At 49.8% G+C, this 15,602-nt stretch overlaps 1 protein-coding gene across 1 annotated transcript in view; it reads right to left on the bottom strand.

The window, feature by feature from the left end:
• The window catches only part of clptm1 (CLPTM1 regulator of GABA type A receptor forward trafficking), a 59,071-nt gene extending 45,370 nt beyond the window's left edge, over positions 1–13,701 (bottom strand). The window contains exons 1-2 of the mRNA XM_070867824.1: positions 13,597–13,701; positions 2,251–2,375 (exon numbers count right to left, since the gene is read on the bottom strand). Of these exons, the coding sequence (XP_070723925.1) occupies positions 2,251–2,375; positions 13,597–13,638 (167 nt within the window). The 5' untranslated portion in view covers positions 13,639–13,701. The remainder of the gene's footprint in view (positions 1–2,250; positions 2,376–13,596) is intronic.
• Positions 13,702–15,602: the final 1,901 nt, after the last annotated feature.

Raw genomic sequence — 15,602 nt, 5'->3', positions numbered from 1 at the left:
TTTAAAAAAAGTCCACGCACAGGCATCTTCCACCCTTCAATTGGAGTTCAGGATCTGGAATATTAGGTCCTTCATCGAAACACCTGTGAACTCGTGGAAGCAAGTCATCCTCGTTCGAGGGAGCGCCTGTGATGATGATGAGGTTATCGTACTGGACCAGTAATCCAGAGCCTGGACTAATGATCCGGAGACGTGGGTTCAAATCCCACCACGGCAGCTGGGGAACTTAAATTCAGTTAATTAAATAAATCTGGAATTTAAAAAGCTAGTTTCAGTAATAGTGACAATGAAACTACCAGATTGTCGTAAAATTCCATCTGGTTCACTCATCCTCATCGTAGGCAGTCCCTCGAAATCGAGGAAGACCTGCTTCCACTCCAAAAGTGAGTTCTCAGGTGACTGAACAGTCCAATAAGGGAATTACAGTCTCTGTCGCAGGTGGGACAGACAGACAGTGGTTGAGGGAATGGGAGGGTGGGACTGGTTTTCCGCACGCTCCTTCCGCTGCCTGCGCTTGGTTTCGGCATGCTCTCGGCGACGAGACTCGAGGTGCTCAGCGCCCTCCCGGATGCACTTCTTCCACTTAGGGCAGTCTTTGGCCAGGGACTCCCAGGTGTCGGCTGGTTCACTAATATCCACGCAACATGATCGGTTCTCAACAGCCCTCTGAAATGGCCTAGCAAATAGCAAGCCACTCAAAAGGTAATTAGAGGTGAGCAACAAACGCTGGAATTACCGGCGACACCCAAACCCTGTGAATGGATCAAAAAGCCGCCCTTGAGCCTGTTCTGCCATCTAATTAGATTGTGGCTGATCTGTATTGAACTCCATTCACCCGCCTTGGCTCCTTAATACCCTTTGCCCAATAAAAACCTAGCAATCTCAGTTTTGACCATTTTTAATTGACCCCCAGCCGCCAGAGTTTTTTTGGGCGAGAGTGTTCCAGATTTTCACGACCCTTTGTGTGAAGAATTTCTTTCTGAAACGACCCCTGAACGACCGGGCTCTAATGTTAAGGTTATACCTCCTTGTTCTGGACTGCCCCCACCACAGGAAATAGTTTTTCTCCATCTACCCTTAAAGGGGCAGCGCAGCACCAAAAACATTTCTCTATCTACACCACCGACTTTTAATTTCACGCCTATCTTCCCTAAGGAGGGATATACTTGCATTGGAGACAGTTCAGTGAAGGTTCACTCGGTTGATTCCTGGGATGAATAGGCTATCTTACGAGGAAAGGTTGAGCAGGTTGGGCCTGTGCTCATTGGGCCTGTGCTCATTGGAGTTTAGAAGAATGAGAGGTGATCTTGTTGAAGCATGCAAGATTCTGAGGGGGGCTCGACAGGGTAGATGCGGAGAGGATTTTTCCCCTCGCGGGGGAATCTAGAACTAGGGGGCAAAGTTTCAGAATAAGGGGTCGTCCATTTAGAACGGAGATGAGGGGAAATTTCTTCTTTCAGAGGATCGTGAATCTTTGGAATTCTCTGCCCCCGAGAGCTGTGGAGGCTGGGTCATTGTTTCAAGGGCACCCTCAAAGCCTCCTTGATAAAATGCAACATCCCCACCGACACCTGGGAGTCTTAAACGATATGGGGATAAGGGGTTATGGGGAGCGGGCGGGGAAGTGGAGCTGAGTCCATGATCGGATTGAATGGTGGAGCAGGCTCGAGGGGGCTTACGGCCTAATCCTGCTCCTATTTCTTATGTTGTTGTGTCCCTGGCCAAAGACCGCCCTAAGTGGAGGAAGAGCATCCGGGAGGGCGCTGAGCACCTCGAGTCTTGTCGCCGAGAGCATGCAGAAAGCAAGCGCAGGCAGCGGAAGGAGCGTGCGGCAAACCTGTCCCACCCTCCCCTTCCCTCAACCACTGTCTGTCCCACCTGTGACAGGGACTGTGGTTCTCGTGTTGGACTGTTCAGCCACCTGAGAACTCACTTTTAGAGTGGAAGCAAGGCTTCCTCCATTTCGAGGGACTGCCTATGATGATGATGATGAAGAATATATTCACGGCTGAGATAGACAAGATTCTTGAATTTTTGGGAAATCAAGGGTTATGGGGAACAGGCAGGAAAGTGGAGTTGAGGTCGAAGATCAGCCATGATCTTATTGAATGGCAGAGCAGGCTCGAGGGGCCGAATGGCCTGCTCCTAATTCTTATGTTCTATAAACCCTCATCCCTGGTGCTGTTCCAATAAATCTTCATGATATCCTTTCCGTGGCGCGACTATTTCGGAACATGATGTAGGCCTTACCTGAACAGAACACCTTTTATCACTTGCCAGGCATTGGGGGGTTGCTGCTGCTGTGGTGGCTGTGCTTCGACCTGATTGCCCTCCGACACCTGGACCTGTCCATCAGCGACCAACTCGCTGCTGACCTGCGGGATACAAATATCAACCGGTTATAGGAATGGGCGAACCTCCAACCGACAGCGAGAGCAAGACGCAAATCCACAGGACAGAGAGCACATGCTGTCAGCTGCGGCTCAGTGGGCAGCACTCGCGCCTCGGAGTCAGAAGGTTGTGGGCTCAAGTCCCGCTCCAGCGACTCGAGCCCAAAACTGCAGGCGGACACTCCAGCGGGAGGGAGCGCCGCACTGTCAGAGACGCCGTGTTTCGGATGAGACGTTAAACCGAGGCCCCGTTTTGCCCTCTCAGACGGACGTAAACGATCTCACAGCACTAATCGAAGAGCTGGGGCGTTCTCCCAGACGTCCCGGCCAGCATGTATCCTTCAACCAACACCTAAAGCAGATTATCTGATCATTTATTCCATTGCTGTGCACAAAGTGGCTGCCGTGTTTCCCACAGTCCAACAGTGACTGCACTCCAAAAGCAAAAGGCTTTGGGACATCCTGAGATCGTGAAAGCGCCGATGTAAACGCAAGTCTTTCTTTAAGCAGCATCTTTTAATTTAGTTACTGGATGGCGCTCATCTCACAACAGACACAAAATTCAACTGTAGCAATTTTTTATTCATGAGCCAAATATTTTTGCAAAAATGAATTTTATTTACACTGAAACATTAAAATGAATGGATCACAAAGTTACTAAATGCAAAAAACTAGAGTGGCATCACTTGCTATTTCTAACATGCAACAAACACGATAAATTTCGTGATCTCCAAATCATTGACATTCTACTGTGGAAGTCATAGAATCAGAATGATATGCCACAGGAGGCCATTTGGCCCATCGTGCCTGTGCCAGCTCTTTGAAAGAGCTGGCCAGTTAGTCCCATCCCCTGCCCTTTCCCCACAGCCCTGCAAATGTTCACCTTCAAGTATTTACTCAATTCCCGTTTGAAAGTAACTATTGAATCTGCTCCCACCGCCCTTTCAGGCAGCGCGTTCCCGATCGCAACAACTCGCTGCATTAAATAAAATCCCGGCTGCCTCCAGTTCTTTTGCCAGTTACCTTAAATCTCAACACAAGCTCGAGGAACAGCACTTCATCTTTCGATTCGGCCCTTTACAGCCTTCTGGACCCAACACGGAGTTCAACAATTTCTCATCATAACCTATTTTTCCCAGACGGCATCTCCCATCGCCATTTACACCTCTTCTCAACCCCATCTTTTGTTCCTTGACTTGTTCCGTTACTGCCCCCATTTGCTTTGTACAATCGGACCTCTCGTCTTTTAATCTCTCCCGTCCATCACAGACCTTCCCGTTTGTATTTCCTCCCGTCATTCCCTGCCTCGACACTTGCTAAAATCCGATTACATCTCGAACGTTTTCCAGTCCTGACGAAGGGTCACCGACCTGAAACGTTAACTCGGTTTCTCTCTCCACAGATGCTGCCTGACCCGCTGAGCGGTTCCAGCATTTTCTGTCTTTATTTCAGATTTCCAGCATCCACAGTATCTTGGATTTACTTTTTGTTTTAAATCTTAAATCTGTGTCCTCTGGTTACTGACCCTTTTGCCAGCGGAAACAATTTCTCATTATTTACTCTGTTAAAACCCATCATAATTTTGAATTCCTCAATTAAATTGCCTCTTAACTTCTCTGCTGTAAGGAGAAGAACCCTCCCTTCTCCACTTAACTGAAGTCCCGCATCCCTGGTACCAGTCTAATAAATCTCCTCTGCCTCCGCTCGAAGGCCTTACCATCATGACATCCTTTCTAACGTGTGGTGACCACAATCAATGCTCCCTCTATGCTGCACGGACACGCAGTAATCTGAAAAGTCCCGCACAGGACGCGCGCCAAGTTTAACATTGTGAATACTGCGCATGCGCAGACATTTAAAGGGACTGCGCATTTCAGAGAAAGTTCATGAGGTTGATTCCGGGGATGAGGGGGTTGACTTATGAGGAAAGGTTGAGTAGGTTGGGCCTCTACTCATAGGAATTCAGAAGAATGAGAGGTGATCTTATCGAAACGTACAAGATTATGAGGGGGCTTGACAAGGTGGATGCAGAGAGGATGTTTCCACTGATGGGGGGAGACTAGAAATAGAGGGCATGATCTTAGAATAAGGGGCCGCCCATTTAAAAGTGAGATGAGGAGGAATTTCTTCTCGGAGGGTTGTAAATCTGTGGAATTCGCTGCCTCAGAGAGCTGTGGAAGCCGGGACATTGAATAAATGTAAGACAGAGATAGACAGTTTCTTAACCGATAAGGGAATAAGGGGGCGGGCAGGGAAGTGGAGCTGAGTCCATGATCGGAACAGCCATGACCGTATTAAATGGCGGAGCAGGCTCAAGGGGGCGTATGGCCTACTCCTGATCCTATTTCTTATGTTCTTAAAGGAACATGTCGCACAGAACAAAGCGCAGCTCAAAGGGAACATTGGCCGCAATACTCCAGCTGGGACCGAAACAGCGATTTATAAAGATTTAACGTAACTTCCTTGCTATTATACTCTATGGCGCGGGTTATAAAGATTTTGTAACAGCCTTCGCGACTTATCCTGCCATCTTCAAACATGTGTGTATGTACGCCCCTAGGCCCCTCTAAAACTGTGAAATTGCACCCGCCATGCGTGGGCCCATTTCACCAGTCGTTACAAGCAAAGTGCACAGGCAAGAACATGCCACAATATCAACCAGGAAATAAGAGGGCAAAAGAGGAAATAAAAGTATCTGCAGGAACTCTCTCTGTACATCGCTATACAAAACAAATTGTAGAACCGAGAGGTAATACCCATCAGTGAAGATTGAACAGGCTCTGGAAAAGAGAAACCGAGGGGCGATCTAATATTGGTCTTTCTAGGGTCTGACAGGGTCGACGTAGACAAGATGTTTCCACTTGCGGGGCAAGTCAAAACTAGAGACCGTAAATATACGATTGTCGCTCACAAATCCAATGGGGAATTCAGGAGAAACTACTTTGCCCAGAGAGTGGTTAGAATGTGGAATGTGCGACCACAGGGAGTGGTTGAGGCGAATAGTATCAATGCATTTATGGGGAGGCTAGATAAGGACGAGGAAGAAGCAATAGAAGGATATTTAGGTAAGGTGAGATAAAGAAGGGTAGGAGGCTCATGTGGAGCATAAACATAAGAAATAGGAGCAGGAGTCGGCCATACGGCCCCTCGAGCCTGCTCCGCCATTCAATAAGATCATGGCTGATCCGATCATGGACTCAGCTCTACTTCCCTGCCTGCTCCCCATAACCCCTTATCGTTTAAGAAACTGTCTATTTCTGTCTTAAATTTATTCAATGTCCCAGCTTCCACAGTTCTCTGAGGCAGCGAATTCTACAGATTTACAACCCTCTGAGAAGAAATTTCTCCTCATCTCAGAATAAGGGACCGCCCATTTAAAACTAAGATTGTGCCCTCTAGTTCTAGTCTCCCCCATCAGTGGAAACATCCTCTCTGCATCCACCTTGTCAAGCCTCCTCATAATCTTATACGTTTCGATAAGATCACCTCTCATTGTTCTGAATTCCAATGAGTAGAGGCCCAACCTACTCAACCTTTCCTCATCAGTCAACCCCCTCATCCCCGGAATCAACCGAGTGAACCTTCTCTGAACAGTCTCCCAGGCAAGTATATCCTTTTGTAAATATGGAAACCAAAACTGCCCGCAGTATTCCAGGCAATGGCCTGTTTCTGAGCTGCAAGTACTTTGTAAAATCAGATACATGGGAGCAATTTCAAGGCTGTATTCTGGTCTTAAATTTTAACGCAAAATGTAACATCACCCACCGACTCTTGGGAATCCCTGGGCCAAAACCGCTCAGAGTGGAGGAGAAGCATTCGAGAAGGCACCGAACACCTCGAGCCTCTTCGTGGGGAGCACGCGGAAGCCAATCACAAACAGCGGAAGGAGCGCACGACAACCCAAGCCCCCCCACCCACCCGTCCCTTCAATCACCACCTGCGACAGAGTCTGTAGAACCCGCATCGGATTCATCAGCCACCATTGGTGTGGAAGCAAGTCATCCTCAACTCCGGGGGAACTGCCCAAGGAAGGAAGGATTGAATTAGGATGCAATGGGGACCTGCCCTGTAAGTAACCGGAGCGAGATGCAGCCTCCACCTCTGTAGGTCAGCAAGCACAGGGGGGTGATGGGTGAACGGAACGCGGTGCGAGTCAGGATATGGGCAGCAGAGTTATGGATGAGCTCAAGGTGGGAGGCTGGTCAGGAGAGCTTTGAAATAGTCGAGAGTAGAGGTAACCAAGGCATGGACGAGGATTTTAGCAACAATTATATTTATATAGTGGCTTTATCATAATAAAACATCCCAAGGCGCGTCACAGTAGTGTTATCACCAAAATAAATTGACACCAAGGCATAAAGGGAGATATTAGGGCAGGTGACCAAAAGCTTGGTCAAAGAGGTAGGTTTTAAGGAGCGGCTTAAAGGAGGAACGAGAAGTGGAGAGGCGGAGAGGTTTAGGGAGGGCTTGGGACCGAGACAGCTGAAGGCACGGCCACCAATGATGGAGCATTTAAAATCAGGGATGTTCAAAAGGCCAGAATAGGTGGAGCACAGAGGTCTAGGGGGGGATTATAGGGCTGGAGGTGATTACAGAGATAGAGAGGGGCGAGGGCCATGGAGGGATTTGAAAAGGATGAGAATTTTAAAATCGAGGCGCTGCTTAACCGGGAGCCAATGTAGGTCAGCGAGCACAGGGGGTGATGGGTGAGCGGGACTCGGTGCGAGTTAGCACACGTTTTGGATGGCCTCAAGTTTATGGAGGGTAGAGTTAGGGAGGCCGGCCAGGAGTGTACTGGAATAGTCAAGTCTAGAGGTGATAAGGGCATGGACGAGGGCTTCAGCAGCAGAAAAGTCGAGGGAAAGACAGAGGCGGGCTACATTATGAAGGTGGAAGTGGGCGGTTTGTGATAAAACGGATATTTGGCAGGAAGCTCAATTCGTGATCAACCACGACACCAAGGTTGCGAACAGACTTGGTCAGCCGATGATGTGGGGCAGGGGCGGAGACTGCCGACGTTAGAGCTGGGGGTAGGTTTGGTGATGGAGAGGAGAGGGTCGGAAGCTCAGCTCAGTGTCAAATGGGGCGGCAAGGGTACGAAGAGTCTGGTTCAGCCTCAGCCAGTGGCCTGGGAGTTGGCGAATGGGGAACAGAGTTTGTGGCAGGGACCGAAGACAATGGCATCGGCCCTCCCCAATATTTAACTGGAGGAAACTTCCCTTCATCCAATGCTGGATGCCGGACAATCAGAGGCAGTGGAGGGCTCGAGAGAGAGAGAGAGAGAGAGAGAGAGAGAGGTGGTGGTGGTGAGGGGGAGCAGCGTACATATGGAACCTGACGTTATGCTTTCGGTGGTGACAGTGTGCACCACAGCACTTCCAGTGTTTACCACAGCACTTCCAGTGTTTGGCTGTTTCTTCTGTGCATCAGTGACTGAAGCTGAACATCAAGGTGCAGCCTGAATGAAGAGACACACCGCTGTGTACACTCTACAGATTTTAGGCAAGCTTCACCCAATATTCTACTTGCTCTGCTGATTGCTGCTATGGATTAGGCTTTACAGGTGTTGAGTCGGCCATTCCCAGATTGTTCAGCCTCTCCCCGAGCTAATTCAACCCAATTCATTAAGTCTAACCCGCACTTAATTCCTCCACTTTGCAAGACCTTGTACTTGGTTGTATTGAATTTCAGCCGCCACAGCTCTGCCGACTTGCGAAAGCCATCCAGGTCCTTCTATAAGCTCCGTGGCTGCATTCCAAGGCTTAACCAGCTCCTCCCGCCCTCAGCAGTTTCACATCATCTGGGAATTTGACTAACTGGCATTGTTTCAGAAACCAGGTTGTCTGTGTGAACTAGAAACAGCGGGGGCTTTAACCTCAGTCCCAGGACACTCAACGCACGATATTTCCTCGGCCTAACATTAGTACCAATGGGTTTCCTTGCCATCAGCCGATTCCTAATCTACCTACCAGGCCTTCCCACGGTCTTGTTTGTGTGGCAGTCTTTCATGAAAAACCTTTCGGAAAAGATTACCAATACTACATCACGGCGCTTTCCAACATCCCCTTTGGATGCTGCTTTCTCAATGAAGTCAGGCAGGATTTCCCCTTCGGCGTTGGAGGGAGTGCCGCGCAGGTTTAACAGAATGATACCAGACGTCAAGGGATAAATTACAAAATTACACAAACTAGGGTTGTATTCCCTAGAATTTGGCTGGTTAAGAGGTGATCTGATATTGTGCTCCTTAGAAAAGAGACGGTGGAGATTTAATACAGATGGACAGATAGGGCAGATAAAACAGACTATCTCCGCTGGTTGGGGACTAGGGGCAGATTCTGAAAAAATTAGAGCCAGACCTTTCAGGAGTGAAATTAGGAAACACTTCTACACACAAAGGGTGGTAGAAGTTTAGAACTCTCTTCCGCAAACGGCAATTGATGCTCAATTGTTAATTTTAAATCGGAGATCGATAGCTTTTTGTTAACCAAAGGTAGGGGATATAGGGCAAAGACGGGTAGATGGAGTTAAGTCGCAGATCAGCCATGATCTCGTTGAATGGTAGAACAGCTCGAGGGGCCGAATGGCCTACTCCTGCTCCTATGTTCCTACTTCCATACAGAAAAAAATCAATTGCATTATCTTGCCGAGGACCGATTGCTCTGTAGTTACCTCACTTTGCTTTCTCACCTTATCTGAAATATTTACCACATCGGTTCATTTCCAATCTAGGAAATCCCTTTATTCCTTCACGACTGTCGGTGCTTCATAGATTTCATCTCCAATCACAGTTAGCACCTTCAGGTACAACCTGTCTGGATCTTGGGATCTGTTGGCTTTCAGCCTGTACAGGACCCCTTGCACTGATATCCAGTCAGTTAGCTCTGCGTTTGAATCGCGCAGCAGACCGACTCCTCTGTGAAAGGACTATCTGCTTGGCCCCACTCTCCCTGTTATCACAGCCTTGCAAATCGTTTCTTTTCAAGCATGTATCTAATTCCCTTTTGAAAGTGACTATTGAATCTGCTTCCACCGCCCTTTCAGGCAGTGAATTCCAAATCACAACTTGTTGCATTAAAAAAAAAATTTCTCATCTCCTCTGTGGTTCTTTTGCCAGTTATCTTAAATCTGTGTCCCTCTGGTTACTGACCCTCCTGCCACTGGAAACAGATTCTCCCTACTTGGTCTATTAAAACCCTTCATGATTGCGTCCTCCTCTTAATTCTCCACCTTCTCTGATCCAAGGAGCACAATCCCAGCTTTGCTAAACTCTCCACAGAACTGAAGTCCCTCATCCCTGGTAACATTCTGGTAAATCTCTGCACCCGCTCAAAGGCCTTGACATCCCTTCCCAAGTGTGGTGCCCAGAATTGGACACAGTACACTAGCTGAGGCCCAATATATAGAGATATATTAGGTAGAAAGGTGTAGCATAAGACCGTTCCTTTTCTACTATATGCCTCTTCGACCACCGGACGTCCCAAAGCGTGTGAAGTACTTTTTGAAGTGTAGTCACTGTGGGAAATGTAGCACAGCAAGCTCCCCCAAACTGCAATGTGACGATGAGCAGATGTGTTTTTAGTGATGTTGATTGAGGGATAAATATTGGCCCCAGGACACCGGGGAGAACTCCCCTGCTCTTCTTCGAAATAGTGGCCATGGGATCTTTTACGTCCACCTGAGGGGGCAGACGGGGCCTCGGTTTAACATCTTATCTGAAAGACAGCACCTCTGACAGTGCAGCGCTCCCTCAGCACTGCACTGGGCGTGTCAGCCTGGATTTATGTGCTCAAGTCCCTGGAGTGGGACTTGAACCCGCGACCTTTTGACTCAGAGGCGAGGGTGCTGCCCACTGAGCCACAGCTGACACCCATCTTGATGAACGATTTTATCTTGTTGCTTTCAAAACGAATAGATTATCAGCGCGTTGGGATGTTATTTGCATGCCATGGCTGTGGTTGAGTATAAGTTGGTCATTGTCAGCCAACGGACAGGATTCACCATCTATCCTCCAATACATTTAGAGCTGGTGACACAACATTTGCTCTTTTTTTATATAAACAGAATGTAAAATCCAGTGATTCCGTGTACATTCACATATTTTTCACGGGACGCTGTTGATTCTCCCTCCCTTTAATGTCCACCCGAGAGAGCAGACGGGGGCCTCGGTTTAACGTCTCATCCGAAAGTCGGCACCTCTGACAGTGCGACGCTCCCTCAGCGCTGGAGTGGGACTTGAACCCACAACCTTCGGACTCAGGGGTGCCACACACTGAGCCGCGGCTGACACCAAAGCTACTCGGGTACCGGAACTACCAACTCATTGAGGGCCTCCCACCTCGGCAGACCGAGCAGTTCGACTGCTGCGGCATCACCTCGGTCGCCTTTGCACGACAACAAATTGGATTTTACATGCAGTGCCTTTAAAGTCCCAAGACACTTCACAGGAGTGAGAGAAAACAAAATTTGATACTGAGCCACATAAGGAGAAATTAGGGCAGGGGAGGAAGGTTTTAAGGATCGTCTTTGAGGAAAGAGAGGGAGAGAGGCAGAGAGGTTTAATGGAGGGAATTCCAGAACTTAAGACAGCTAAATAGATTGGATAGGCTGGGTCTGTTTTCTTTGGAACAGAGGAGGCTGAGGGGAGACCTTAGAGTTTTCTAAAATTATGAAAGGCCTAGATAAAGTGGATAGGGCGGACCCATTTCCCTTAGCAGAGAGGTCAATAACCAGGGGGCAAAGATTTAAAGTAATTGGTAGGAGGTTTAGAGGGGATTTGAGGGGAAATTTCTTCACCCAGAGGATGGTGGGGGGTTGGAATTTGCTGCCTGAAAGAGGCAGAAACCCTCACATTTAAAAAGTACTTGGATGTGCACTTGAAGTGCCGTAACCTACAGGGCTACGGACCAAGAGCTGGAAAGTGGGATTAGGCTGGATAGCTCAGTCTGCCGGCGTGGACACGATGGGCCAAAATGGCCTCCTTCCATGCTGTAAATTTCCATGATTCTAAGATAAGGGCACGACCACCAATGGTTGAGCGATTATAATACAGCAAGTAATTATGAAGGCAAATGGAATGTTGGCCTTTATTGCAAGGTGGGGTGGAGTATTAAAGTAGGGAAGTCCTGCTACAACTGTGAGACTGCACCTTGTGTACTGCGCACAGTTTTTGTCGTCTCATTTAAGGAGGGATATACTTGCATTGGAGGAGTTCAGAGAAGGTTCACGAGGTTGATTCCTGAGATGACGGGGGTTGTCTTATGAAGAAAGGTTGAGCCTATACTCATTGGAGTTTAGAAGAATGAGAGGTGAACGTACAAAATTCTCAGGGGGCTTGACAGGGTAGATGCAGAGAGGATGTTTCCCCTCGTGGGGGAATCTAGAACTAGGGGGCATAATTTCAGAATAAGGGGTCGCCCATTTAAAATGGAGATGAGGAGGAATTTCTTCTCTGAGGGTCGTGAATCTTTGGAATTTTCTGCCCCAGAGAGCTGTGGAGGCTGGGTCATTGAATATATTTGAGGGGAAATAGACAGATTTTTGAACGGTAGTGGAGTCAAGGGTTATGGGGAGCGGGCAGGGAGTTGAGGCCAAGATCAGATCAGCCATGAGCTTATTGAATGGCGGAGCAGGCTTGAGGGGCCAAATGGCCGACTGCTATTTCTTCTGCGCTGCCCCCGGCCTGTGAGCACCATCGGAGCAGGCCGGGGAGCGGAAGGAGCAGTGTGGCGACACACCACTCCACGGAGCAGCGGTGCTGGAGCAGGAGAACAACGGCAGTGAAAAGGGAGGTCAGCAAGATCCAGGTCGGTGATTGGAGCGTGGGCAGGTACAGCAGGAGCGGCGAGGTCAGGGCGAAGGAGCGGCGAGAGAATGTAGAGACACGTGATCGGGGCCCAGGAGAGGCGTGAGTTCGGGGCCCAGAAGAGGCGAGGGCCCAGGGACAGCACGGGCCCAGCCCACACTGTGCGATATGTGTGCGCACTAGGTCCGTGCAGCAGAGCTGGTCTCCAGTCGTCCTGGTTAACCCTTGCCACTGGACCGAGACCTAGCTCTGTCAAGCCCCGTGTGGTGGCTGGTGTGCAATGGCCACCACACGTTACAAAAATCCACCCACAGGCATCTTCCACCCTTCAACATGTAGTTCAGGATCTGGAATATTAGGTCCTTCATTGAAACACCCATGAACTTTTTGACGTGGAAGCAAGTCATCCTCGATTCGAGGAACTGCCTATGATGATGATTCCTTATGTTATCATCGGTAGTCCCTCGTGTCGAGGATGACTTGCTTCCAAGCCAAAAAGGGATGAGTTCACAGGTGTTTCAATGAAGGACCCAATATTCCAGGTCGCGAACTACATGTTGAAGGGTGGAAGATACCTGTGCGTGGATTTTTTTTAACGTGTGGTGACCGTTGCACACCAGCCACCACACGGGCTTGACAGAGCGAGGTCTTGGTCCAATGGCAAGGGTTAACCAGGACGATTGGAGACCAGCTCTGCTGCACGGACCCAGTGCGCGCACATATCGCACAGTGTGGGCCCTGGACCCTCGGCTCTCCTGGGCCCCGATCACTTCGCTTTACAGTCTCTCGCCGCTCCTCTGCTGTACCTGCCCCAAAAATCCAGGTATGTTCTTACATATAATGAGGGATGGTGATATGGAGAGGAGCGCAGACATGTCAGGAGGTGGGGGGAGTTTGTGAGGCTGGAGGTTGCAGGGATAGGGAGGGAGAGCGAGGCCATGGAGGGATTTGAAGACAAGGAAGATGATTTTAACAATCGAGGCGTTGCTGGACCGGGAGCTAATGTGGGGCAGGGAGCACAGGGGGTGATGGGTGAGGGGGACTGGGGGGCGGGTTAGGACACGGGGGGGGGGGGGGGAAGAGAGGCGGACAGCTTGGACCCCAGAGAGACCGCCACCGGGCACGGAGCTGGCGGCCAGGCCGCGGTGCCCTGGGGCCCCGGCACGTTGAGCGGCAGCGGCAGCACTGACAGAGGCCGAGGCCGAGGCAGAGGCCTCCCCGCCGGGCCCTCGGTTACCAGAGGCCGGCCGGCTACCTGCCTCCTCCCCGCGGACAGGCCCCGGCTTCCATCTCTATCTCCTCCCCCGAGCGCGGCCTGTCCGCGGGAGAAGCCGGCCCCCACCCCCGGGCCGGCCCCCACCCCCGGGCCTTCCCCTCCCCTCCCCTCCCCTCCCCTCCCCTCACCTCGCCATTCGCCGCCGCCGCCTCGCTCTCCAGCGCAGCCATCTTCCCCGTCCCCGCTGACTAACTGCGGGATTTCGCTCTCCGCCGGCACGGGGTCAAACGGGATTTCGGCCCCGGGTCAAACGGGAACTCTCGTCACATGACCTCCAGGTGTGTGTGAGTGTGTCAAGTGGGGCCCCGCCATCTTTGATGCTGGCGGAAGCCGCCCACCCACTGCCCAGCCATTCATTCATAAAGACTTGCATTTCTATAGCGCCTTTCACGACCACCACACGTCTCAAGGCGCTTTACAGCCAATGAAGTACTTTTGAAGTGTAGTCACTGTTGTAATGTGGGAAACGCGGCAGCCAATTTGCGCACAGCAAGCTCCCACAAACGGCAACGTGATAATGACCCAGATAATCTGTTTTTGTTATGTTGATTGAGGGATAAATATTGGTCCTAGGACACCGGGGATAACTCCCCCGCTCTTCTTCGAAATAGTGCCGCGGGATCTTTTAAACCACCTGAGAGAGCAGACGGAGCCTCGGTTTAACGTCTCATCCGAAAGACGGCTCCTCCATCACTGCGGCACTCCCTCAGCACTGCACTGGAGTATCGGCCTGGATTTATGTGCTCAAGTCTCTGAAGTGGGACTTGAACCCACATCCTTCTGACTCAGAGGCAAGAGTGCTGTCCACTGAACCCAAGCTGATATTATCATAATATTCATTAATAGTCTATAGTAACTGATAGTCACACCCCGATATCCTAGCTGTAAACATAGAAACATAGAAAATAGGTGCAGGTGTAGGCCATTCGGCCCTTCGAGCCTGCACCACCATTCTATAAGATCATGGCTGATCATTCCCTCAGTACCCCTTTCTTGCTTTCTGATATTTACCCCTTGCATTTTTAAATTTTGTTGTCTCTACCTCAATAGCTGTCATGTATCTCACACTATTGTACATAACTGTATCTTACCATGCTATACATGACTGTAACTAGAGATGACCTGTAACCACAAGCTTATTTACCACCAGGGGTACACTTGCAGGAGACATTGGATACCTGTCCCAGACAGGTATATAAAGACAGGTCTCAGGCAAGTGTGGCATTCGAGAGCTGTGTAATAAAGGTGCAGGTCCTGAGTGACCTTGACTTCAGTATGTGCCTCGTGTGAATCTGTACTGCAGGGACAGGACTTTACAGTGGCAACGAGGATGGGATTATAGAATCCACAGAATGGCGACCAACGGCTCAGATGAAAAATACAATGCTGGAGATAATTGGGAGGACTTTATAGAAAGGCTCCAGCAAATCGTTGTAACCAAAGACTGGTTAGGCGACGATAAGGCAGACAAGAGAAGAGCCTATCTCTTGACCAGATGTGGCTCGAAAACATACGCCTTAATGAAGGACCTGCTGGCACCCGAGAAACCAGGAAGCATGTCGTTTGAAGAGTTGAGCACACTGGTAAGAGACCACCTGAAGCCAGCAAGCAGCCTACACATGGCCAGACACAGGTTCTACAACTACAGACACTGTGTGGGCCAGAGCATACCCGACTTCGTGGCAGAACTTCGGTGGTTGGCTAGCTTATGTGAGTTCTCCGATGAACTAAGAAGAGAAGTACTGAGAGACTTTTTTATTGAAGGAATAGGCCACGCAGGCATATTCCGAAAGCTCGTAGAGACCAAGAACCTGACCCCAGAGGTAGCAGCACTGGTTGCACAGACATTCCTGGCAGGAGAAGAAGAGACGAGGTTGATCTACACTGCGAGTACGACAACTAACGAAACATCGGAACAAGGGGTTCACAGCGTGAAACAAGCCGCTACCCCCACACACAGACAAAGGCAGGAGAGCAGGCCCTCAACAGCAGGCAGTGGCGCCAGAAGCCATCAAGGGCCACATGAATGGCCGTTCACACCTCATCAACCCACAATGCGAGCAATCAACTACAAACTGAGAGAAGCTCAAGAGAGATCAGCCAGACGCAGCTCATCCTTTGGAAACAATGGAAG

Source organism: Pristiophorus japonicus, chromosome 26 (assembly GCF_044704955.1).
Source record: "Pristiophorus japonicus isolate sPriJap1 chromosome 26, sPriJap1.hap1, whole genome shotgun sequence".
Classification (NCBI taxonomy): domain Eukaryota; kingdom Metazoa; phylum Chordata; class Chondrichthyes; family Pristiophoridae; genus Pristiophorus; species Pristiophorus japonicus.
Note: the sequence above shows the minus strand (reverse complement) of the source record. Positions and strands in the feature narration are given on the sequence as shown.